This window comes from Zootoca vivipara, chromosome Z2 (assembly GCF_965207765.1).
Source record: "Zootoca vivipara chromosome Z2, rZooViv2.hap1.1, whole genome shotgun sequence".
NCBI classification, from domain to species: domain Eukaryota; kingdom Metazoa; phylum Chordata; class Lepidosauria; order Squamata; family Lacertidae; genus Zootoca; species Zootoca vivipara.
Window position 1 is genome coordinate 47,683,466 of NC_142585.1, and position 23,614 is coordinate 47,707,079.

General features: G+C 45.5%; 1 protein-coding gene across 5 annotated transcripts; it reads right to left on the minus strand.

Annotated features, from left to right (window-relative positions):
• Positions 1 to 109: 109 nt before the first annotated feature.
• Positions 110 to 23,556, minus strand: TTC16 (tetratricopeptide repeat domain 16). Of its 5 annotated transcripts, none has more exons than XM_035102300.3 (14): positions 23,414 to 23,556; positions 21,070 to 21,156; positions 20,483 to 20,667; positions 19,360 to 19,450; positions 18,407 to 18,550; positions 15,992 to 16,092; positions 14,016 to 14,145; positions 12,829 to 13,043; positions 11,364 to 11,611; positions 9,079 to 9,220; positions 8,067 to 8,232; positions 5,634 to 5,776; positions 2,787 to 2,940; positions 110 to 1,006 (listed from the first exon to the last, which is right to left on the minus strand). In XM_035102300.3, exons 2-14 carry the CDS (start codon positions 21,121 to 21,123, stop codon positions 857 to 859), a joined length of 1,923 nt encoding a protein of 640 aa, XP_034958191.2. In that variant the 5' UTR covers positions 21,124 to 21,156; positions 23,414 to 23,556; the 3' UTR covers positions 110 to 856. The 5 variants fall into 5 exon arrangements, with proteins under 5 accessions (XP_034958191.2, XP_088521215.1, XP_060126489.1 ...); XM_088665089.1 differs by having other exon boundaries at positions 20,933 to 21,156; positions 23,414 to 23,502; XM_060270506.2 differs by lacking the exon at positions 21,070 to 21,156 and having other exon boundaries at positions 23,414 to 23,554.
• Between the last annotated feature and the right edge of the window lie 58 nt (positions 23,557 to 23,614).

Genomic DNA, 23,614 nt, shown 5'->3' on the forward strand with positions numbered 1-23,614 from the left:
TTCCTGGGGTATCGCTTGAGGAAAACCATTGACAGAAGCTCCTATCATGACCCCTAACGTTTTTAAAATCTTATGTTAAGAACCTCCTTAAAATGAGACCATAGCCTGCTACCTTCACAATTGTTTTTTATTTCAAATTAAGAATAGAAAATTTGCATCTTTTCAAGATGGAGGTCTATGAATAGGCATAACAGTTAAGAGGTTTTACCAGTAAATCAGCCCAAACCTATAAGACACAGTTGCAGGTGTCAAGGCACAAACAGCCATTCTGCGTTATGTATGTTTCTTTGTAATGGCTTTGGCTACATAAAAAATAATATTCGTATGTGCTTGCAGTGAATGTGATGGCTCTTAGACTGGACTAAACATGGTAATGGCAGAATAAGTTTTGTTTTCGAGAGGTCTCAACTGATACCGCACTGAACAAAAAGTATACTGTGCATAAACCATGTATGCAGAACAAGGCAGGGCTAAGTGTTCACATATTTATCTGAGAGGGGAAAAACAGATTGGCCCACAACTGCTAAGTTGCTGCTGATTCCTCCATGACTGGGTATGTGGAGCTGTGCAATAACTACTGCTGTACCTGAGAAAAAGTGTTCATTGTAGAATTGAAGTAGCCACATGGTAAGTTTTGCACCAGCAGCTGGCGGGAGTTATGTGGACTGGTATCCCATCAACAGGGAACAGAATGGAAGACACACGGCTTGGTGATTAATACCACTCCACCATGTGCTTGCCAGAACTGGTGGCTGTAGTCTTAAGTAAGTAAATGCATTGGACCTTCAGCCAGCCTGGTTCATGCCTACCTCTTTATGCCGAGACTGCAAAAAAAATGCAATGGTTGTAATATGAGCTAGAAGTGGCCAATTCCTTGGCTGAACTTCCGCCACCGGTAAGGTTCTTCTGAGTACTCCTTTTCAAGCGGGCAAGGGCAAGGGTCCAGGCGGACAGTGGTAGGCTCCAGGGACGTGTTCAATCGTGCTGCCTTAAGCTCTTTGTTTACCTGCCAGAGATATGCAGCACCATTTTACATGAAACGTCAGTGTAGCTCTGACTGCCTTCTGCAGCTTTGCAAAAAGTGCAAGAGACCACAACAGTTAAATCATAGTGTTGGAATGGACCTTGGAGGTCACCCAGCAGCTGCTCTTCAGGATCCAGCTTCTGTACCACCACTTCAGTATAGCTGTCCAGCCTCTGTTTAAATATCTACTTCCAGTTCTCACCACTTTAGCTGAATTCTGCTTCCTTGCCATTTCCTTCCCTTAGTTCTAACCCTCTGGAGCAATAGGGAATGAGTCTGCACCAGCTTCCACCTGACAGCTTTCTGATATTTGAGGACCACTGTTTTATTTCCTCTGAAACTTCTCTTTTTCCAGGCTAAATGGAGGAGTTTCTCCACTATTGCCACTTGCCTGTCCACCAGACCAAGCAGCAAAGCCTGGCAGGATTATATTAATAGGCAGGTGCCTCAGTTGTACTTTGCTGCCTGCCCAGGCATTTTATTTATTAAATTTCTATATCATGCTTCATCCAAGGGTCATAGCCAGCCCTGGTCTTTTGAAGGCCGTATTCAGCTTGGCAAGTATGTGTCCCGTTCTGGGCACTACAGTTTAAGGATGTTGACAAGCTGGAAGGTTTGCAGAGGAGGGCAACCAAGATGATCAGTGGTCTGGAAACCAAAGCCTTAGGAGGAACAGTTGGAGGAGCTGGGTATGTTTAGCCTGGAAAAGAGGAGACCTGAGAAGGGATATGATAGCCATTCTTAAATATCTAAAGGACTGTCACATGATAGCCATGTTCAAATATATGAAAGGATGTCATATGGAGGAGGGAGAAAGGTTGTTTTCTGCTGCTCCAGAGAAGCGGACACGGAGCAATGGATTCAAACTACAAGAAAGAAGATTCCACCTCAACATTAGGAAGAACTTCCTGACAGTAAGAGCTGTTTGGCAGTGGAATTTGCTTCCAAGGAGTGTGGTGGAGTCTCCTTCTTTGGAGGTCTTTAAGCAGAGGCTTGACAGGCATATGTCCAGAATGCTTTGGTGGTGTTTCCTGCTTGGCAGGGGGTTGGACTGGATGGCCCTTGTGGTCTCTTCCAACTCTAGGATTCTATGATTAGGAAGAACTTCCTGACAGTAAGAGCTGTTCGGCAGTGAGATTTGCTGCCAAGGAGTGTGGTGGAGTCTCCTCCTTTGGAGGTCTTTAAGCAGAGGCTTGACAGGCATATATCAACAACGCTTTGATGGTGTTTCCTGCTTGGCAGGGGGTTGGACTGGATGGCCCTTGTGGTCTCTTCCAACTCTACGATTCTATGATTCTATGACATGGAGGATGGAGCAGGATTGTTTTCTCCAGCTGCAGAGGGCAGGACCCAAACCAATGGATTCAAGTTACAAAAAAGGATATTCCAACTAAATATGAAGAACTTTCTGAAAGTAAGAGTTAATTCAACAGTGGAGCAGACTCCCACAGCTTTGCCCAAATCTAGACGGCCAACCAAGTCAGAGTAGAAATCTACATTTTTGTAATGTAAACTAAATGAATTATCTCAGCTGCACCAGAAAAGGTGCTTCCCACTGCCCCAGTAGGTAATGATTGCTGAGACACAAGAACACAGGGAGCAAAGCTGCCTTACACTAAGTCAAACCACTGCTATACCTCACTCAATATTGCTTATGCTGACTGGCTGTGACTCTCCAAGGGTCTCAGACAGAGCTGTTTCCCAGCCCTAACTGGAGATGCTGGTGGTTGAACCTGCATTGCTGCTGAGCTACAGCCCTCACCATGTTAGACTTCTTCCGGCAGATTGCTATCTTCTCACTCATCCTCTTCTCTTCAGCAGCTATTTCCTGGTTCCTCTTTTCCTCCTCTGGTGCTTCTAGCTCATCATTTTGAATGTAGACATCTTTGGGAGGACTACTTCCTTCTGACTCTGAACTGTGGGAGGGTGGAAAAGGGCAGGTAGCAAAACATAAGCTTTGTGGAGGGCGACGTACCAAAGGCAATAGCAAGGAAATGCAAAAATATTAGCACTGGAGGTTTCGGGCTCACAGCTACCCCGCATGCTACCCCATGCAGGCTGCACTTTGCAACCATCAGCACTTACAAGCTTTGAGAACTAAAGGTTGTCTACCAGTTGTTTAAAACTTCAGATCCTCAAGGATATAATCCAGGCATCCCCAAACTGCGGCCCTCCAGATGTTTTGGCCTACAACTCCCATGATCCCTAGATAGCAGGACCAATGGTCAGGGAAGATGGGAATTGTAGTCCAAAACATCTGGAGGGTCGAAGTTTGGGGATGCCTGATATAATCTTTCTTGAACATCCATTGCTTTTCTGTCCTGTGCTTCTGATTACGCACCCATTCGTGCATCTTTTTTTTTTAATATTTTTTTATTAATCGTTTTGTCAACAAACATACAAAAATACAAAAAACATCAAAATACAAAAATACAAAAATCAAACAACATACAACAAAAAACAATATCCTTTCTCATCCATTTTGGTAATCATTGTCTTCAGGCTTCCCCAATTCCCTACTATCTGATTTTCATTTTTATAACTTCTTTAGCAGATTCTAAATCATCTTTCTTACCCATCATCTAATCTCTTTAAAACTTCACAATTAATTCATCTTCATATCATCTATCCTTATTTCAAACTTTTAATCTTCTATTATTTCCCTAATGCCTTGACCTCTTTATTTTCCTGGATATTCAAACTCTAATTATCGAATACATTCCCTATATACATTTTAAATTTCTTCCAGTCTTTTAAAACTTTGTCATTTGTCTGGTCCCGGAGTCTTCCTGTCAATTCTGCCAGTTCCATATAGTCCATCATTTTCATTTGCCATTCCTGCTTCGAAGGCAATTCTTCTTTTTTCCAATATTTTGCTATTAAAATCCTAGCAGCTGTGGTGGCATACATAAACAAATTAGCATCGTCCTTGGGAATCTCTTCCCCTCCCATTCGTGCATCTTTGTCACCATTATGCCATTCCCCTCTCCTGGTGAGAGGTGCATAAACTAGACTAGAGGCCTTCTGGAAATCATAATCATAATATCATTTTTACTATGCTTCCAAGTGTTTTACTCACTACATAAGCATATAGGTGCAGTCTTTAAAAAACCACCCTCTAGGGCAGGTGTAGCCAGTGAAGCCCTATGAATGGTGTTGGACTCCCATCATCTCTGACACCTGACCCATACTGGCAAGAGTTAAGGGGAGCTGCAGTCCAACAACATTTGGCTGGGTAGAGCTGCTGTATCCCTATAAAAGTATCTGCAGAAGTGTGCATGCACACAAAAGCTCATACCAATGGCAAACTTAGTTGTTCTCTAAGGTGCTACTGGAAGGAATTATTCCTCCCCCCCCCCTATAAAAGCACATACGGTGGTTGCCCCGAGGTGGATGAATTTTGGAATAAAGTGTTGCGGGGATATCTTTGATAACTGAACAAACCATTGCTCCATCTTTCCACCTGGCACCTTTGAGCCTGGTCAGTGGGTCCCAAAAATTTTGGGGCCACTGCCTCCTTCGTTCCATAAACTTCTCTAGTGGCCCCTATCCCATAAATAACAGCCAGAAGATTAGAACAAAATAAAATTCAAAACAGTAACAATTAATTGCACATTTATTTGAATAAATGCACGTTTACTTGAATAAATCCAATTAAAACTATATAGTTTAATTAATTCAACATAATTTATTGACTTGATTCAGTGATGCCAGCTTTTCAAGGTCTGATAGTCATTTACACCTCCAGCGCTCCTTGCCACCCCCTTACCTTTTAGTGCGCACCCTCCTAAGTAATCCCCACCCACCCAAGGGGAGGTACCTCCCACTTTCGGAACCACTGCTGTAGATGGAAACAGAATGGGCTAGAAAAATAAAAATCTCTTTCATCTCTTAGCAGCAGCCATAGGCTCCATTGCCAAATCCTGGAAGATAACAATTTCAATTGCTGGCACACTAGGGCTTGAAAAGATTTCTCATAAACCAAAAGAAACTAAAGGGCAGATTTTCTTCTTTTTACTATTGCACAAATACTGTGTGGCACTCAGGTGTGCAATGTCACCAATATATGTAAACAACTGGCTTGTCTAAGACTTTTTAGAACCCTTATTCCCAATAATGGATCTCACTGGTGGAGACTACTTTCATTTTTACACATCTTCGTCATTTGTAAAGGGAATTTTTACACATCTTCGTTATTTGTATCTTTGTATGAGTCAAAGCTTTATAATCCCTCTGGAGCTGCGCTGCATCTTTGTACATTTGTCCTTCCAGGCCGTGATGCTCCACGGTTTGCATTTTTTATTATTTGTTTTATTTATTTCTGTTGTTGTTTTCATTTCTTAACAAAATCAATAAAATGTTTGGGTTTTTTAATGGCACAAGGTTGGCTACCCCCACTGTAAAGTAAGTCAGTTTCATGCCCCTCCCCACCCCATATTGGCAGATGGGGGTGACTAAGGACAAGGTGATCATACTGCAATCAGGAAAGAAACCTTTTTCTAGCAACAATGGCTCCTTTTGAGGCGGTCACTTGCACAGTGAAAATCACCCAGAGACACCAGTGGAGGAGCCTGGTTTTATGGTACCATGTTTGTGCTCACTGCAGTACCTTCTGTGGTTGGCTGAGGCCTCGAATATTGGGCAAGCTTTTAGCCTCTGGTCCAGAAGAGCTTTAGCAAGCTCTCCAATTTTACTGTCAAGGGCAGACTGTATGGACTCTCCTGGAAACAAACTATTGGACAGACTGTGGATCTGAAAAAAATGAAAAAAGGGGAAAAGAAGAGAAGTGATTTCAACAGAATGGGGGGGAGGGAATTATTTTTACTCTTATCCCCGATGGCTATACAGTGCTTACAGCGTTCAAAGCGTTTCACATAGATTCATAGGACTGGGGAGTTGGAAGGGACCCCAGGGATCATCTAGTCCAACCTGCTACAATGCAGGGATCTCAACTAAAGCATCACTGAGAGATGGCCATCCAACCTCTATTGAAAAGCCTTCACTGAAGGAGAGCCTATTCAACTGTCAGACAGCTCTTACCGTAAGAAAATTGTTCCTAATGTTTAGTCGGAATCTCTTTTCTTGTAATTTGAATCCATTGGTTTAGGTCCCACCCTCCATGGCAGGAGAGAACAAGCTTTCTCCCTCTTCCGTGTGACAGCTGTTGAGGTATTTGAAGATGGCTATCCTATCTCATCTAGGTCTCCTCTTGGCCAGGCTAAACGTACCCAAATCCCTCAACTGTTCCTCATGAGGAGGCTGAGTTTCCAGCCCCTTGATCATCCTGGTTGCTCTCCTCTGCGTATTTATTTATTAAATTTATATACTACCCCTCATTTGAATACCTCAGGGCACTTCGCAAGATAAAAATACAGAAGCACAAAATAAATAGTTAAAAACAAAAGAAAACAATTATGTTACTAACCTCATGCTGCAGAATTGGGGGCTGAGGTAAGGCTGAGATTCCTATTCAATCTATTATCGTTGCATGTCGCTACTTTTAAGTCTGGATTCCAATGTATCATTCTTTAACACTACAGTGGTGCCTCGCTAGACGAATTTGATTCGTTCCACGGGTCTTTTCTTATAACGAAAAATTCGTCTAGCAAATCTCATAGGAATGCATTGAATTTTTTTTGAATTTTTTTTTGCCCATAGGAACGCATTAATTGAATTTCAATGCATTCCTATGGGAAACCGTGATTCGCTAGACGAATTTTTCGTAAAATGAATTTGTCTACCGAGGCAACCTCCGCTCGAAAAATCCTTTCGTTAAGCGGAAATTTCGTTAAGCAGGGCATTCGTTAAGCGAGGAGGCACTGTCTAGTTTGTGGGGTGAGTGGGTTGGGAACATAATTTTTGTTTCCTTGTTTTTGCTATTCTTGAAAACCAATTGAAAAAAATAAAAGTCCAAGGGACATGCTTATCTAAGGCTTATCTAAATATGTGTGTGGTTGACAAGACCTGAACTGGCAATATCTTGGATGACAGCTCCTTCCCTGGTCTCACCTCATGGTTTACAGCCGAGGGGGGGGGAGGGACTAAGACCTAGGGACTGAATGCGGCCCTCTAAGCCTCCATCTGGCCCTTGGGACTCTCCCCTGCCACAGCTATCACCAGCCTGCTTCATCCAACCCCTGGCGTGCTTTTGCCTGCCTGAGTTGAGTCCTTGGACAGTGAAAATACCTCTTGCGTGCATCCAGGTTTGGGGCAAGCACCGTATTTTCCCCTGTATAAGACTATATTTTTCCTTAATTTGTGAAGTTTAAAATTTGGGGTTGCATTGGGGAGGGGGGGACTGGCAATTGGTTCCAGGCTCAAACAGGAGATGGTTAGTGGCAATTGGGCGGGTTATTGGCAGCTGTGAGCAAGCCTACTGTGATTGGCTGCTGCTGCGTCAATTGTGTGGTGTATTGGTGGCTGGCGGCGAGCGGTCAGACGATTAGTGGCTTCAGCATCGCTTGCGATTTGCAGCGCTGGTCAGGCGGGTGAACGGTTTTTGATACCCCTCCCCAAAAAAAGCTTAACAACTCTGGGCAATCTCCCCCCATCTTCTTAAATCGAATCCCCAAAAACAGGCGGTGTCTTATACATGGGGGTGTGTTATGCACAGAAAAAATGGTACTTTTTAGTGACAGAAGCTTTAAAAGATACCCATGTGAGTTCCAAAGCTTCCCTCTTCTCCTAGCATAGAAAAGGGCCACACATTTGCACACCCAAGGAAATGTGGCGCTCAGGTAGAGGAAAGACTTCCTTCTCTATAGGCATATGGATGCAGCAATCATTCTGAAATGATAGAAGACTGCTCAGGAACCTCTGGTACATTTTACGGAGATCCATGTTTAAAAACAAAAAAGCAACAGCAATCAATTTTCCTTGCTTTACACCTTCCTGCTCATCTGCCCTTCTGTTTCCCCCTTCCTCCAATTTCCAGAGGCCTGTCCGAGGGCAATGTAAGGTTGCCCCTGATTAGAGGGCTGGGTGAGGCCGGGAGGCTTTGCATTAAGGCGTAATGAAGACGGCACTGTTATGCAGCTGGTACCTCCTCCCTTGTGGGGTCTAGCAGGAAGGCTGTAATGAAGTCCTCCTTGGCTCCTAATGTCTCCTGCAGAAACAGGCGGGCCTTGGCTCGGTGTATGTAATACTTCAGCTCACGTGGGTTATTCTCAATAGCCTGGGAGAAATACGCTTCGGCCTGTGAGTATCGACTGAAAGCAGGGAGAAAACACCTGTTGGTATATTGGCTTACTTTATTATTATTATTAAAGGCCTGGTTATATAGGAACATTTTTGCCTGGTGCCTAAATATATGCAATGAAGACGTCAGGCAAGCTTCCCTGGGGAGAGCATTCCACGAATGGGAAGCCACTGCAGAAAAGGTGTGTTCTTGTGTTGCCACCCTCTGGACCTCTTGTTGAGGGGGGCACACAAAGAAGGGCCTCCGTTCTCAGCATCCAGGTCGGTTCATATGGGGAGAGTTGGTCCTTGAGGTATTGTGGTCCTGAGCTGTCTAAGGCTTTATAGGTCAAAACCAGCACCTAAGAGGGCTGCTGTAAGAACGACTGAGATGCAACATCCTTTGGCCATTAAGGACTGCCTCCTCCAGACATCATTGAGACTCCAGCTTCCACCATCCCTACCCATTGGCCATGCTGGCTGGGACTGAAGGGAGTTGGGAGACTAGCAACACCTGGGGGACCACAGCTCTGCTACCATATTATTGTGGTGGTTGCTCGTTTATTTTCTCTGTTTATGCTCCCAGTGCGTAGCATGAAGGCATCCCAAATAAGGGGTGTATAAAATGTCAAACCACACATAAGCAAAGGCCCCTCTCCCCGCCCCCCCCAGGAGCTTTCTGGTGAATGTGCCATTTGCAGGGGCACTGCAAAGTTACTTAAAGGATTCAGGGCACAGGCCCATGATAGAGATTTGCATAGCATTTGCATGTGCTAATTTATATTAGATGTTGTCTAAGCAACTGAGCGCAGTGCTTTTCAGGGGAGAGGATCCTGAGTTGCCCCACCCCCACCCCCATTCTGCCAACCTCAACATACCTCTCCCTGAACTCCTGCAGTCCCATCTCATTGTACAACCAAGCTGCTCGTTTCTGGAGGCTGGGGTCGAGAGGCTGTAACTCCAGGGCTTGCTGATAATCCGCCATTGCAAAATTCAGCTCACCCAGTTTAAGGAAGCAGTCTGAAGGAGAACAGCCAAGAATTCACTGGCAGAAAGCACGGGTTGTTTACTTCTGTTATTTTACCGTAATTATTGGTTCGTAAGGCGCTTTCAGCGTATGCACACATAACAATGAGCTGTGGCTCAGTGGCAGAGCACCTGCTTTGCATGCAGAGAGCCACGGGTTCAATCCCCCACAGCCTGGACAGCTGCTGCAAGTTGCTGCCTGCCACCTCAAGCAAGGAAAAAGAGGACAGCTCCCTGCCCCAAAGATCTTACAGTCCACAAATTCAATCCAGAGGAGTTGAGTCTCTTGTTCAAATTGGGCTTTATAGGGAAGGGGGGGCCAGAATATTATAGAGATCTATGGGTGGTGTAGAGCTTATTCGGTCAGAAGTAGAGCCTCTAATGAATGCCAGCTGCTGGGCAGCAGAGGGGGCATTTTTCATGCCCTGCTTGTGGGTTTTCTGGAGGCACCCAGCTAGCCACTTTGATGAGATGGACCTTTGGCCGGATGCAGCAGGGCAATTCTCTTTAGATTCTTAGCTACTAAGCATGAGGAGAACACTCAGAGATGTGCCTGCTGTCCATTTATTTTATTTTATTTAAAAACCAATTAAATTCTGTCCCACAGTAATCCAAATTGTGCTCTGCATAATCCCACAAGCTGCATACACATATTGTGCCAATGAAGCTTATCTGCACGATTTATTTTGCGTCTGCTTTCCCTGGAGTTGGGCAAGAAGCTCTTTCAAACGTTGGAAGGCTCGCTCCCCGGCTGCTGGGAATCTCATTTAGCGGAGGGCCCTGCCTGGCATCTGGCCTAACTCACAGAGTTGTTGTATTGAAATGGGGTGGAAGGGTGGGAAAGCACAAGGGCCTCCTTGAGCTCTTTGAAGGAGGGGTGATATAAAAGGAATAATAATTAAAAAAAAACATTTCACACAATTTCAATGAAGTCTTTGCAGCCCTAACTTGCTGCATCAATTCTAGTTACAGGTAGGTAGCCGTGTTGGTCTGAGTCGAAACAAAATAAAAAAATTCCTTCAGTAGCACCTTAAAGACCAACTAAGTTTTTATTTTGGTATGAGCTTTCGTGTGCATGCACACTTCTTCAGATACACTGAAACAGAAACCACCAGACCCTTATGTATAGACAAGACTCTTATGTATATACCAAACCCTACGCCAAAGGATAAATGGACACAAATCTGACATCAGGAACCACAAGACAGAGAAACCAGTAGGAGAACACTTCAATCTCCCAGGACATTCTATACAAGATCTCAAAGCAGCTGTTTTATTACAGAAAAATTTCAGAAACAGACTGGAAAGAGAAGTTGCTGAATTGCAACTCATTAGCAAGCTTAAAACCATGGAGCCACCTGGAATGAACAAAGACATAGGATTCTTATCTCATTATACATGATCAAGCTTTCCTTAGCACCTCAGCCCTTGGTTCCCCCCCCCCCGCAAGACCAATTGCAGTCATTAACAGTCGTTAACAGTCATCAACAGGTTTACCACTCCTATCAGCCCATCACCCATTCCCATCACCCCCACCCCCCACCCTCTGTATATACATAAGGGTCTGGTGGCTTCTGTTTCAGTGTATCTGATGAAGTGTACATGCACACGAAAGCTCATACCAAAATAAAAACTTAGTTGGTCTTTAAGGTGCTACTGAAGGAATTTTTTTATTTTGCTGCATCAAGTGAGATCTAGCACCCACAAAAACACCACATTTTGGTGCTGCCATCCACATCTACACAGAACTAGAAAATATACAGGTGAAACTCAGAAAATTAGAATATCGTCGAAAAGTGCATTTATTTCAGTAATGCAACTTATTGATTTTTATTTTTATTTTAATTTTTACAAATGCTTTCCTTTTGGAAATTCCACAGTAATAAAACAAATAGTTTCAATAATACAAAAATAAACATCGCTATTACATTTCATTAATTGCATTCCACTTATAATTGACCCGCCTAATGACAAATCGTTACAATGGCAACAAATCAAGGCTTGACGTATCTTGCTTTGCATGTCAGGCATCTATCTCATATATTGGGTTCACCTTTTAAGTTGCGTTACTGAAATAAATGCACTTTTCGACAATATTCTAATTTTACGAGTTTCACCTGTACGAGTTTCACCTCACCTCCTCTGTTGACGTAGAGCCCCTTCTCATTTTTCTCCCCCGTGATGGCTTTGTTGAGGAGGAGCACCGCCTCTTCGTAGAAGCCTTTGTCATAGCAGTGTACCGCAAAGTCGTTATAGGTGAGAAGAACCTGCTTCTGGGCCTCCACGCAAATCTCACTGCCATCCTCCTCTTTACTGAGCTCCACGGCTCTGAGGTAATCGCCAATGGCTGCATCAAAGTCTCTCAGCCTTCTCAATATGTTTCCCCTGCCAAAGGGATCACAATATTATGTGTTTTGGAAGAAGGGGCTGTGGCTCAAAGAAAGAACACCTGCTTTGCATGCAGAAGGTCCCTGGTTAGACCCCCGACATCTCCAAGTAGGAAAGACTTGCTTTCTGAAAGCGTGGAGAGCCTCTGCCAAACAATGCAGACAGTGCTGAGCTTGGTGAATGAAAAGTTGGGCTTTGGTATATAAGGCAAGTAAAACAGGGGCGTACCCAGGATCAAAACTAGGGGGGACAAGGGGGGGCAAAGAAACGGGAGTGGCCACAAAGTGGGAACATGGGCGGGGCTACGGAGCCCAGGTGAAACTGACTCCGGTCTCACCTAGGCACCGCGAAGCTTTTTGCAGTCAGAGGTGCCGGGGCTCCGCTGACAGCACGCAGCCAGGGCGCTCGCTCTGGCCCGCCAGGCTGCCCCCGGTGCACTATGGCCAGGACCCCGGCGGAGTGCACAGCCATGGGCGAGAGCGGCGCTGCCGGTGGGGCTGGTGGGCAGAGGCGGAGCACAGCCCAGCGGAGGGTGAGTTCGGTGTTCCCGCCTGCCACGCTGCACCCTCCAGCTTCCCGTCGCACTCTCTGGTTCCCCGCCGCGCTTGGCCTTGCCAGAGGGCGCAGCGGGGAGCTGGAGGGAGGGTGCGGCGCGGTGGGCGGGAATGCCGAACTCGCGCTCCGCCGGGCTGTGCTCCATCTCTGCCCACCACCCCTGCCGGCAGCGCCGCTCTCGCCCACAGCTGCGCCGGCGCTGGGTACGCCCATGAAGTAAAAGGTGACAGGGCAGAAGGACCAAGGAAGCTGCCTTATTCCAGGCGAATAACTCGGTACCACTTACTCTGACTGGCAGCAGCAATCCAGGGTTTCAGAGGTATTTTCCACTTCTGAAAAATCTACAGGGAGGTTAGGTATCAAGCTTTGTGTGAGCTGTGCCACCATATGGATCACTTGTGAGCCTATATTAAGCCACCAGGAAATGGCTATGGTTTGTCAGCTACACAAATAAAACAAAGACTGTTGAGGCTTTGGGGGGTGGGGTGCGGTATGACACACAACAGGAGTGCACAAAATCATGCATGGTGCTGAGAAAAGGCTTCTTCTTGCACAATGGTGGCTGCCTCTAATAATTTGAAGCCACAAAATGGAAGAGGCTTCTGGCAGGGAAACCCTGAGAGGCCCAGGCCTTCAAAGCGTGCTGAGATTATGGGTACCTGAAGAGGAAGTAGTCTGCCTGCAAGGGGTTGTGGTCAATGGCCTTGTTGATTTTCACCAGGGCTCCCTTCAGGTTTCCCTTCACTGCCTTGCTCACAGCGTGCTCCTTGGACTTCTGAGCCTCTTTCTTCAAGTGCTCCAGCATGAACAGAGCTTCACTGTGCTCGGGGTCCAACTCAAGGGCATCTTGGAGGTTGTGAAAACAGAACGTGACCTATGGAGAAGGCAGTATCCTATCTGGAACCTGGGCTCATCCAATAAATAGGGCTTTCTTCGTCAAACTCCATGTGGGGGCAGGTCATAGAATGGTAGTGTTGGAAGGGACCTCAAAGGTCATGTAGCCCAAAACCCTGCAGTGCAGGAATCTTAACTGACAAGATGCCCTGACAAATGGACATCCAACCTCTGCTTTTAAATCTCCAAAGAAGAAGAGCCCCCCCACCCTCCGAGAGAGTCTGTTTCGCCATAGATTTAAAGCATAGCTAACACACATCATTTCTCCCCAAGAATCCTGGGAACTGTAGTTTCCTCCCCTCACAGGGCAACAATCCCCTGTACCCTCAACAAACCACAGTTCCCAGGATTCCTTGAAGGAAGTCATGTGCTTTAAATGTGTGTGGGATGTGCTTTAAATCCATGGTGTGGATCTACCCTGTAGCTAAGACTACAGAATTTGTAGCCACAGGAGGTGGTGACAGCCACTAACTTAGAAGATTCTAAATAAATTTATAAAACATGACTTAAGACCAATTTATGGAGGACAAGCCTATCAATAGCGACTAGTCACAAAATGGCACCTCCAAGATCATGGAGCCTCTAAATGCCAGCTGTTGGCAGCGGGGTAGGGGACAACTGCAGGAGAATGACTGTTGCATTCGTGTCCCGCTTGGCTGCAGTGGGAAACAGAAACCTGGACAAGGCAGGCCTCTGGCCTGATCCAGCTGGCTCTTCTTATGTTCTTCACTGTTACTTACAGAGCCATGGAGAAGCGAGCAGAAATGGCACAGAGACTTAAAAAGACTTAAAAAGTGGTCTGCCAAGACCCTGGGGCTGGGGGTGGGAGATCCCTGGTCTAAGCTCTCAGTTTGGGAATCCCTGGTCCAACCAGAACGGGCAGCAGCTCTTCCACCTATTCCTCCACCTGGTCATCACTTGCAAATGAAAACCAACCTGGCCAGCTCTTTACCTTTCCAAAGCACTGATAGAGTCGAGCCCTCAGGACAAAGAGATCTGGATTCTTCCTCTCCTGAGCAACTTCTTCATTGATCATCTGAAGGCAATCATTGTATTTTTTCAGGGCAGCGAGGCAGGCAATGCTAGCGAAACAGAAAGGAAGAGCAAAGCCATGAATCTGAACCTGTGTGCTCACAGGGTTCTGCAAATGTCACCTGGCCTGCTGAGGAAGAATGGAAGGAGGAGGCAGGTGAGGGGACACAGACCTCGTTAGAGGAGGCATAGACCACGTTAGAGGAAGAACCACATCTATAAATGGGAGCTTTCCTTCTAAAGCAGGCATCCCTAGACTTCGGCCCTCCAGATGTTTTGGACTACAATTCCCATCTTCCCCAACCACTGGTCCTGTTAGCTAGGGATCATGGGAGCTGTAGGCCAAAACATCTGGAGGGCCGCAGTTTGGGGGTGAGGGGGGAGAGAGATCCAGATCAGAACTGCAATGTTTGGAGGTAATGTTTTTTTTTAAAATCCCCTCCACTACCCCTTACAGGAGCCCCATCCAGATCACTGTGCCCATCTCAGTTGTTTACTTTTTCTTTTTTTTAAAGCACAATTGCCTCTTGGTTAGATTACTGCAACACTTGCTTTATAAAGGCCTGGAAACGATGCCTTATGAGGAACGGCTTAGGGAGCTGGGTATGTTTAGCCTGGAGAAGAGAAGGTCAAGGGTTGATATGATAGCCATGTTCAAATATATTAAAAGATGCCGTATAGAGGAGGGAGAAAGGTTGTTTTCTGCTGCTCCAGAGAAGCGGACACGGAGCAATGGATTCAAACTACAAGAAAGAAGATTGCACCTCAACATTAGGAAGAACTTCCTGACAGTAAGAGCTGTTTGGCAGTGGAATTTGCTTCCAAGGAGTGTGGTGGAGTCTCCTTCTTTGGAGGTCTTTAAGCGGAAGCTTGACAACCATCTGTCAAGAATGCTTTGATGGTGTTTCCTGCTTGGTAGGGGGTTGGATTGGATGGCCGTTGTGGTCTCTTCCAACTCTAAGATTCTATGATTCTATGTGGGGATGCCCCTGGAGATGGTTCAGAAACTTCAGCCGGTACAGAATTCAGTGGCCAGGTTACTCCCCAGCACAAGATGTTTTAAGCATATAATGCCAATCCTTTTTAAACTGTGGAGGGAGAGTATTGTTTTGTTTGTTATTATGCTATTTTTTGTTTTGTTTGTTTTTGTACTGTAAACAGCCCTGTGCTCTTGGACGAAGGGCAGTATAGAAATTTAATAAATAATTAATAATTGCATGAATAGTGCAGTGTCTAGATTTGGCCCTGAAAAGTAGGCCTCCATTACTATGGTAACAAAAAAAATGCTCCCTTGCCCCTGGCGTGGCAACAGGCCCTCTTGAGGTGATAAAGATGTGGCTCTCAAGAGGGATCTGCACTCTGCACTCTTAATTTACTGTTTTCTCTCTGGAGCATAGCTGCCAAGTTATCCCTTTTTAAAAGGGATTTTCCCTTATGCTGAATAGGCTTCCTCACGAGAAAAGGGAAAACTTGGCAGCTATGCTCTGGAAGAAAGAGACTTTGAAAGTGGGATTAGTTTTTGTTTGCAATAAACCAATGATAGCTAACACAGCACTCTCCTAGGTTGAGGGGAGTCCACAACATCTAGAAGACACCAGGTTGGCTCGCCCTGTAACCATCTGTTAAAATTCCAGACGAATAAACTACTTTTTAAAAAAAGCCTTCATTGCTCAATCAGCCTAAATTTAGCGCACACTCGCCTTTGCCAGTCTGGTGCCCTCCAGGGACTGATGGCACTTATAGTCCAAAACATCAGGAGGGTACCAAGTTGGCGAAGGCTAGTAGTGTACAATGCGCAGTGTTGTGCCAGATAAGACTGAGATCCACCATCGCTCTTGAAACTCTTCTGCTTCCAAATGTGTATATCCTTTTTTTCTGTTACAAACCCAGTGTTACCTCCTCATGCGATAAAGCTTATTCTGAGGCTGAAGTTCTGTGGCACGAGTGAAGGATTCGAGGGCATCCAGGTAGGCGCTCTGCTCATACAGACACTGGCCCTGAAAACCAGAACACATCATAAAATTCTGGAATAAGTAGCCGGCCCAGCCCAAGACATTTAGCTCCCTGAGGTAAGGTGGCATATTGTACAAGGTAGGCCTCTTGCCCCCAAGTGTGGGTACGTCTCACCCCATCCTTGACAGTAACAATACATTAATAATAAATTAAATAACAAAACAACCCTCTGCTTCCTGAGGAGGCTGCCTCCCTCCACCTGATGGTAGGGTAAAAGGAGCAGGAATCGTGCCATAGTCCATTAAGGTCATGTAGTCCAACTTCCTGCAATGCGTGACTCATTTGCCCAACGTGGGAAGCAAACCCACGACTCTGAGATTAAGAATCTCATCTCTGCTTAAACCTATGCCCTCCCTTGGTTCCACCTACTAGGTGCCCAAAGCTGTTAATGAAAACAATAAATAAATACAACCTAACAAATAACACAAGGTGGCGTGGTGTAGTGGTTAGAGCACTGGGCTATGATGGGCAGAATCAGGTTAAAATCCCCACCCGGCCCTGAATCTGGCTGGGTAATCTTGGGCCAGTAGCCATTTATCAACCGAATCTACCTCACAAGGTTGTTTTGAGGAGATATTTGGATTTTCATAAGACTTTTACTATGAAATTAACAGGAACTGTGAGATAGAGTCAGCACAGTCAAAATAAAGTTGCTTCTTCACACAGCACACACTTAAAACCATGAACTTCACTGCCGTAAGATGTGGTGGCAGCCACCAACTTAAAAAGGTAAAGGTCAAGGGACCCCTGACCATTAGGTCCAGTCGCAAACAACTCTGGGGGTGCGGTGCTCATCTCGCTTTACTGGCCGAGGGAGCTGGCTTACAGCTTCCAGGTCATGTGGCCAGCATGACAAAGCCGCTTCTGGCGAACCAGTGCATGGAAATGGCATTTACCTTCCTGCTGGAGCGGTCCCTATTTATCTACTTGCACTTCGTGCTTTCGAACTGCTAGGTGGGCAGGAGCTGGGACCGAGCAACGGGAGCTCACCCCGTTGCAGGGATTCAAACCGCCGACCTTCTGATCAGCAAACCCTAGTTCTCTGGGGTTTAACCCACAGCGCCACCCGCATCCCAACTTAGATGGCTTTTAAAGAGAAATGGGCAGGTTCATGGAGGAGAATAAAGCTTTTCAACGCTACTAATCACAATGGCTATAAGCTACCTCCAGAATCAGAATTCACTGCAGGCTTCTGAATATCAAATACTAGGGAACAAGAGCTGGTGAGGCCTACAAAATGTCCTACTTTTTGACTTCCCAGGCACATCATTTCCATGGAAAACAGGCAGCTGTACTAGACAGGCTTTTTCTCTGATACACAGCAGGGTTCTATTAATGCATTTAAGAGATCCTGAGTATCCACTCTTGCTTTGCAGATTTAAAATAGATTGGTAGAATGTGGAGATATTCTCTCTCTCTCTCTACGTACAGGTGAAACTCGGAAAATTAGAATATCGTCAAAAAGTGCATTTATTTCAGTAATGCAACTTAAAAGGTGAAACCAATATATGAGTTGGGGCATGACATGCAAAGCAAGATATGTCAAGCCTTTATTTGTTGTAATTGTAATTATTTCTCATTAGGCGGGTCAATTATAAATGGAATGTAATTAATGAAATGTAATAGCGATGTTTATTTTTGTACTATTGTACCTATTTGTTTTATTACTGTGGATTTTCCAAAAGAAAGCATTTGTAAAAATAAAAATAAAAATAATTTTTTATAAAAATAAAAAATAAGAAGTTGCATTACTGAAATAAATGCACTTTTCGACAATATTCTAATTTTCCGAGTTTCACTTGCATAAAGCAGGTCAGGGAAGACTGATGTCAGGCTACCCCTACTGTGTCCTATGCCAACCTAGCAGTTTGAAAGTTTATCAGTGTGAGTAGGTAAATAGGTATCACTGTGGCGGGAAGGTAAACGGTGTTTCCGTGTGCTCTGGCACTCACCACGGTCCTCCGTGCGCCAAAAGCAGTTTAGTCATGTTAGCCACATGACCTGGAAAAGCTGGCTTCCTTGCCAAAAAGTGAAAACATGGACACAAAAATCTACACTTCTGACATGGGTTGCCATACGCCCAGGCACTGTTACAGATGACAGAATCCTAGGTATGTCCAGGAAATTCCAGATGTATGACAACCCTAAATTAGAGTTTACCACAATTACGTGATTCCCTCAGTGGGTGGGGGAAACCAGTACTGTGGTGCTGGTATACATTTGTAGGAGGGGACACAAGAGATGTGGCAGGGAAGCACTGAGCGAGCTGGGGAGGGATGCTGATCTTTATCTGTTTACCTGGAGGTGAAAAACGAAAGCAAAGCGGTGTCCGATATCCTCCTGATGCGATGACACTATATAGGCCTTCTGGAAGTGCAATGCAGCAGACTGGAAGTCGCAGAGCTGGAGAAGAGCTTCTGCCTTCTTCTCATACAGTTCTACCTGCAGAAAAGGACTGTCTGTGGGCGTCAAAAAGCCCCTACCCTTCCATATACAACACACAAACCAAGGGCAGCCACATCCAGATCTGTCCTGCTTTCCCCAACCCCTCCCCAATGCCAGACTGGAAGGAACACAAGGCTCAGTCTCTTACCTGGCAGGTGCTTCTCCCTTCCAGAAAGGGAAGGTTACCTAGGAGCTCTCGTCTTAGAGACTTCTTGGGAGCAACCTCTCTTTTCAGCAACTGGGAGTAGGGCTGCATGCCAATTTTGTCTGGGCAAGGCCAAATTTAGGGCAGTGCAGGTGGTTCCCCTGCAAAGGGTGCCAGCCTGAGTGAGTGCAAAATTGAAAAGATCAATAATTGAGAAGATCTATTTGGGGGTGCCAAATTTTGGCTTTGCACGTGACAAAAGTGCAAAGATTACAAAAGTCCACTCCTGGTCTGGGCAACCTTGGACAGATTCAGCTTTGGGTTTTGCAGCAAGGGTGGAGAGCTTCTGGCCATGTCCACCTAGCCCAGAATTATCTACTGTGGAAGGCTCCCTTGGCACATGAGTGGGTAGCCTTATCAAGGAGAAGGAGGCTACAATGGATGTATATTAGAGGCAGAAGACCTCCACATGCCAGCTGCTGGAACTCACAAGAGTGCTGTTGTGATCATGTTCTGCTCATGGACTTCTAAGAGGAACCCCATTTGACGCTGTGGGGAGGAGGATGCTGGACGAAATGGGCTTCTGGTCTGATCCAGCATGGCTCTCATGTTCAGTAGATGGCCTTGTGAGCCTGAACAATTCTCAACTCTACCTTATTACCTTGTTATGATTCAGGTTAAGGGCTTTGGTATAGCAGATGACAGCGTTTTCCCAATCCCTCCGAGAGAAGTATTGTTCGCCTTTATTGCAACTGTAGATGTAAAAAAGAGTTGTTATTAGCCACAGTTGTTAGCACCAGCAACACAGAAGCAGAAACATACCACTCACTTCTTGACTAGAAGCCATCTTGAAGAGCCTATAAAGAACTATAGTATGCTTCAGCCATAAACCTATTCAGGAATTTCTGCGACTCAATCAATATCAGAAGTGAGGAACATGCAGCCCTCTAGATCAGGGGTTGCCAACCTGGTCCCTCCTGCCCACTAGTGGGCGTTTCAGGATTCTAGGTGGGCAGTAGGGGGTTCTACGGCACAAGCTGAATCCTCCTTCCATCGAGCACTGGTGGGCGGTAAGGAAATTTTACCATCAAGAAAGATGCATTAGTGGGCGGTAAGTATAAAAAGGTTGACTACCCCTGCTCTAGACGTTGCTGGAATATAACTTGCAGCATCATCTCTGGCCAATGTTCATGTTGGCTATGGCTGATGGGATGCAGAGAGTCCCACGACATCTGGGGGACCACATGGTTCCAGCTCCTACTGTAGCCCTCCGGGTATTTATGAACTCCCATCTTCCCAGCCTTCTGGCTGCGCCAGATAAAGCTGACAGGAGTCCAGCATCACCTGGAGGGCACCAGGTTGGGGACAGCTGGATCAGACTGTCCAATTAGCACTGGGAAGGCTGAGTGACCTGGGACTAGTCACCACCTTTCTGCCTAGTCTACTTCACAGGGATTTTGCAAGGCAAAAGCAGAGGAATGGCGAAAGGAAACCATGCAAGCGACCCTGAGCAACCTGGAAGGAAGATGCAATTAATTAAATAAAATCACACACCAATCCACAGTCAACATAAACCATGGTTTCAAAACTGACTGCAAGCAATTGTTTCTGATTCTAGTTTGCCTGCTGACTGCAAACTATCATTTGGTGTTGTGCCCAAACTGAACACTGAGGGACCACATATAAAGGAGGGGCTTCTATCTGCTTGGGTAAAACTTGGGGAGTAATTTAGTTTAAACATGAGAACATCACGTGCCATTACGGAGAATGGCAACAGCACTCACTGCTCATCTATTTTGTTCTGCAGGATCCCTTCAAAAGTCCCCACTTTGTTGGGGTTCGTAACATGTTGCAAGGTCTTAGCAGGCCCGAAAATGCGACTGATCTTTCTCTGCCGGGCTTCCTCAAGCTTCTCTTCAGTGACTGCAGTAGGGAATAACTCCAGGTAGACTGTTGACATCTTCACTTCCTGCAGGAGAAAGAACAACCACAAAAATGAGTGAAGCCCTGCATCCTGGGAGGCAGCCCATGGTCCATCCAGCCCAGTAATGTCTACACTGACTGTCAGCAGCTCTCCAGGGATCTGGATAAGGGTCACTCCCAGCCATTCACGTAGCCAGGGGGGCAATCAAGTAAACAAGCAAAAATACATAACTGACCAATTGCATCACAGATAACTTGGTTCTGCCCCACCCTAACATAAATCCTGCCTATGCCCATGCTCCCAACCTCACCTGCGGATGCCAAAGATTGAATCTGGGACCTTTCCAGGATGGGAAAACCCTTCTTTTCGGTCTCTCATCTACTCCAGTGCCTCCCCAGCTGCCCTCTGCTAGGTTGCTGTTTGCTTCTGCTCCCAGGTGTGTCTCACCTTCTTCACCTCCTGTACCTCTTTCTCATTCTCATCCTCCTCTGACTCCATCATGCCTGGTTCCTGGATCTCCAGTTCCTCCGGTTGCTAAGCAAACACAAAAGCAAACAACCCTTCAGGTGTCCAGAAGAGGGCAACCAAAATGGTCAAAGGCCTGGAAACAATGCCTTATGAGGAACGGCTTAGGGAGCTGGGTATGTTTAGCCTGGAGAAGAGAAGGTGAAGGGGTGATATGACAGCCATGTTGAAATATATAAAAGGATGTCATATAAAGGAGGGAGAAAGGTTGTTTTCTGCTGCTCCAGAGAAGCGGACACGGAGCAATGGATTCAAACTACAAAAAGATTCCACCTCAACATCAGGAAAAACTTCCTGACAGTAAGAGCTGTTCGGCAGTGGAATTTGCTGCCAAGGAGTGTGGTGGAGTCTCCTTCTTTGGAGGTCTTTAAGCAGAGGCTTGACAAGCATATGTCAGGAATGCTTTGATGTTGTTTCCTGCTTGGCAGGGGGTTGCACTGGATGGCCCTTGTGGTCTCTTCCAACTCTAGGATTCTATTATTCTAGGTGCCGTTATTCCTAGAACTGCCACTAGAGCGGGGGCGGGGAGAGCCAGAATAAAATCTGAGCATCCTCATGTCTTTCTAGGTGATTTGAGGTTGTGTGAATATGCTTTGCACATTGCACAAAGACCATTGCGCCCCCTTTCTTTCTTTCTTTCTTTCTTTCTTTCTTTCTTTCTTTCTTCTTTCTCTCTGTCTCTCTCTCTCTCACACACACACACCTGTTAGACGAGTCCCTGATCTCCCAAGTCTTAGGTCTTGTCTGACTCGATTTGCAGTATGGGATGGTGGTAATTATAATCATTTACTTGTTTGCTATTTTTGTTGGGGGGGGGGGGGCTGCCCAGCTTTTTCGTAACAACGAAAGAAAGGTTCTCCACTTGCCTTGTGCTTTCTAGGCATGGGCCCAAGTGATTTTGTGTTGCCCCACAACTTTCCCCTGGAAAACCTGCATTTTACCATTGAATTGGACCAAACAGCAATCCATGGAAGACCCAATTGCTGTAAAATGCAGGTTTTCCTGAGGAAAGGCTGGGACTAAAAACAAAACCAAATCACTTGGACATGGAGTTCTAAAGCATGGGTCTGTGCCTAGAAACACGGCACAAAAGGAAGTCTGACTGAGCCCTCAGTTTTGTCTCTCTAGGATTTTCAGGCAGGGGGTTAGTGTTTGTTTTGTTATGTTTCATGTTTCATGGATTCGTTTAAAAGGTTTGATTTTTAGCTATCACATCTTGCCTCAGCGAGTTCCACAGTGCCTTGGCTGTATGGCGCAGCTCGGTTTTTTCTGGGGGTACTCAAGGGTACACAGTGGCACCCTTTTTCTATCTATCTATCTATCTATCTATCTATCTATCTATCTATCTATAGAAAAGCACTGTTTATCATTAACATTTACATGCCACAAATCCTACATAATTAAAAAAGGTGGTTAGATGTGCCACATAACTTTTTGTTGCTTTTAATTACGTATCTTGGAACCAACAGCGACAAGGTCTCATCTTCCACCAGCACTTCGTGGCTGCAGCTCTGAGTTTTACACCTGGAAACTGCTTTGCACCTCCAGGTGTTAATGGGCCCGAAAAGGATCACACCCACTCCATACATTGAAAGCACTCTCATTCCATGTTCATGTACGCTACAATGGCGGCTAGGATACTGCTAGCCCAAAAGAGGAAAAGCGAGGAGACACCAACTAAAGAAGAATGGCAAGACAAATTTATGGACCATGCCAAAATGGCCAAATTAACTGAGAGATTAAGAGATAAAGACAATAGAGACTAGTTCAAAAAGGAGTGGGAACCATTTACGATGTATTTACAGAAATACTGTAAAGAAATGAGTTCACTAGCAGGAGTTGACTAAACACTTACAATTACCAAACAGAATAAAGAAAGGATCTAATTTAGAGAATACTGTACAATATTAAGATATAACCAAAAAGCAAGGGAAATGATTATGCAACAAACCAGAAGAGGAAGTTGAGGCATAGCTGCCAAGTTTTCCCATTTCTCACGAGGAAGCCTATTCAGCATAAGGGAATTTCCCTTTAAAAAAAAGGGAGAACTTGACAGCTATGAGTTGAGGGAAGTCGTAGGGGTGGAGGGGGCTATTTGGGCTTGGGTTTATATTTGAGATGGTGCTATTGTGATAAAGATAAAAATGTAAAAAATCAATAAAAACTATTTTTTAAAAGAAAGAAAGAAAGAAAGAAAGAAAGCACTTTTAACAGTCGTAGCTCCCACAAATAATCCTGGGAACCGCGATCTCTTAAGGGCACTGACCTTGCAGACATACAGTTTCCAACAACCTTTTGAAAAACTTCAGTTCCAAAGATTCTGTTAAAGGCGGTGGCATAAAGATCGCTTGTGGGAGTTTTCGCCCACAAGAAAGATGGTGCAGCACTCTTCAAAGCCCACCTAGTGACGTAGGCACACCCGGACTCCTGCGATAGGCCGCAGGCGTGGATGACGTCACATTAACAA

Coding starts and splice junctions, on each gene's coding strand:
- TTC16 (XM_035102300.3), bottom strand. CDS start 21,123: ATGATGGAGTCAGAGGAGGATGAGAATGAGAAAGAGGTACAGGAGGTG. Junction 19,451..20,482: donor CAGAACAAAATAGATGAGCA/GTGAGTGCTGTT, acceptor TTACATCTACAG/TTGCAATAAAGGCGAACAAT. Junction 1,007..2,786: donor GCCGGAAGAAGTCTAACATG/GTGAGGGCTGTA, acceptor TATCTCTGGCAG/GTAAACAAAGAGCTTAAGGC.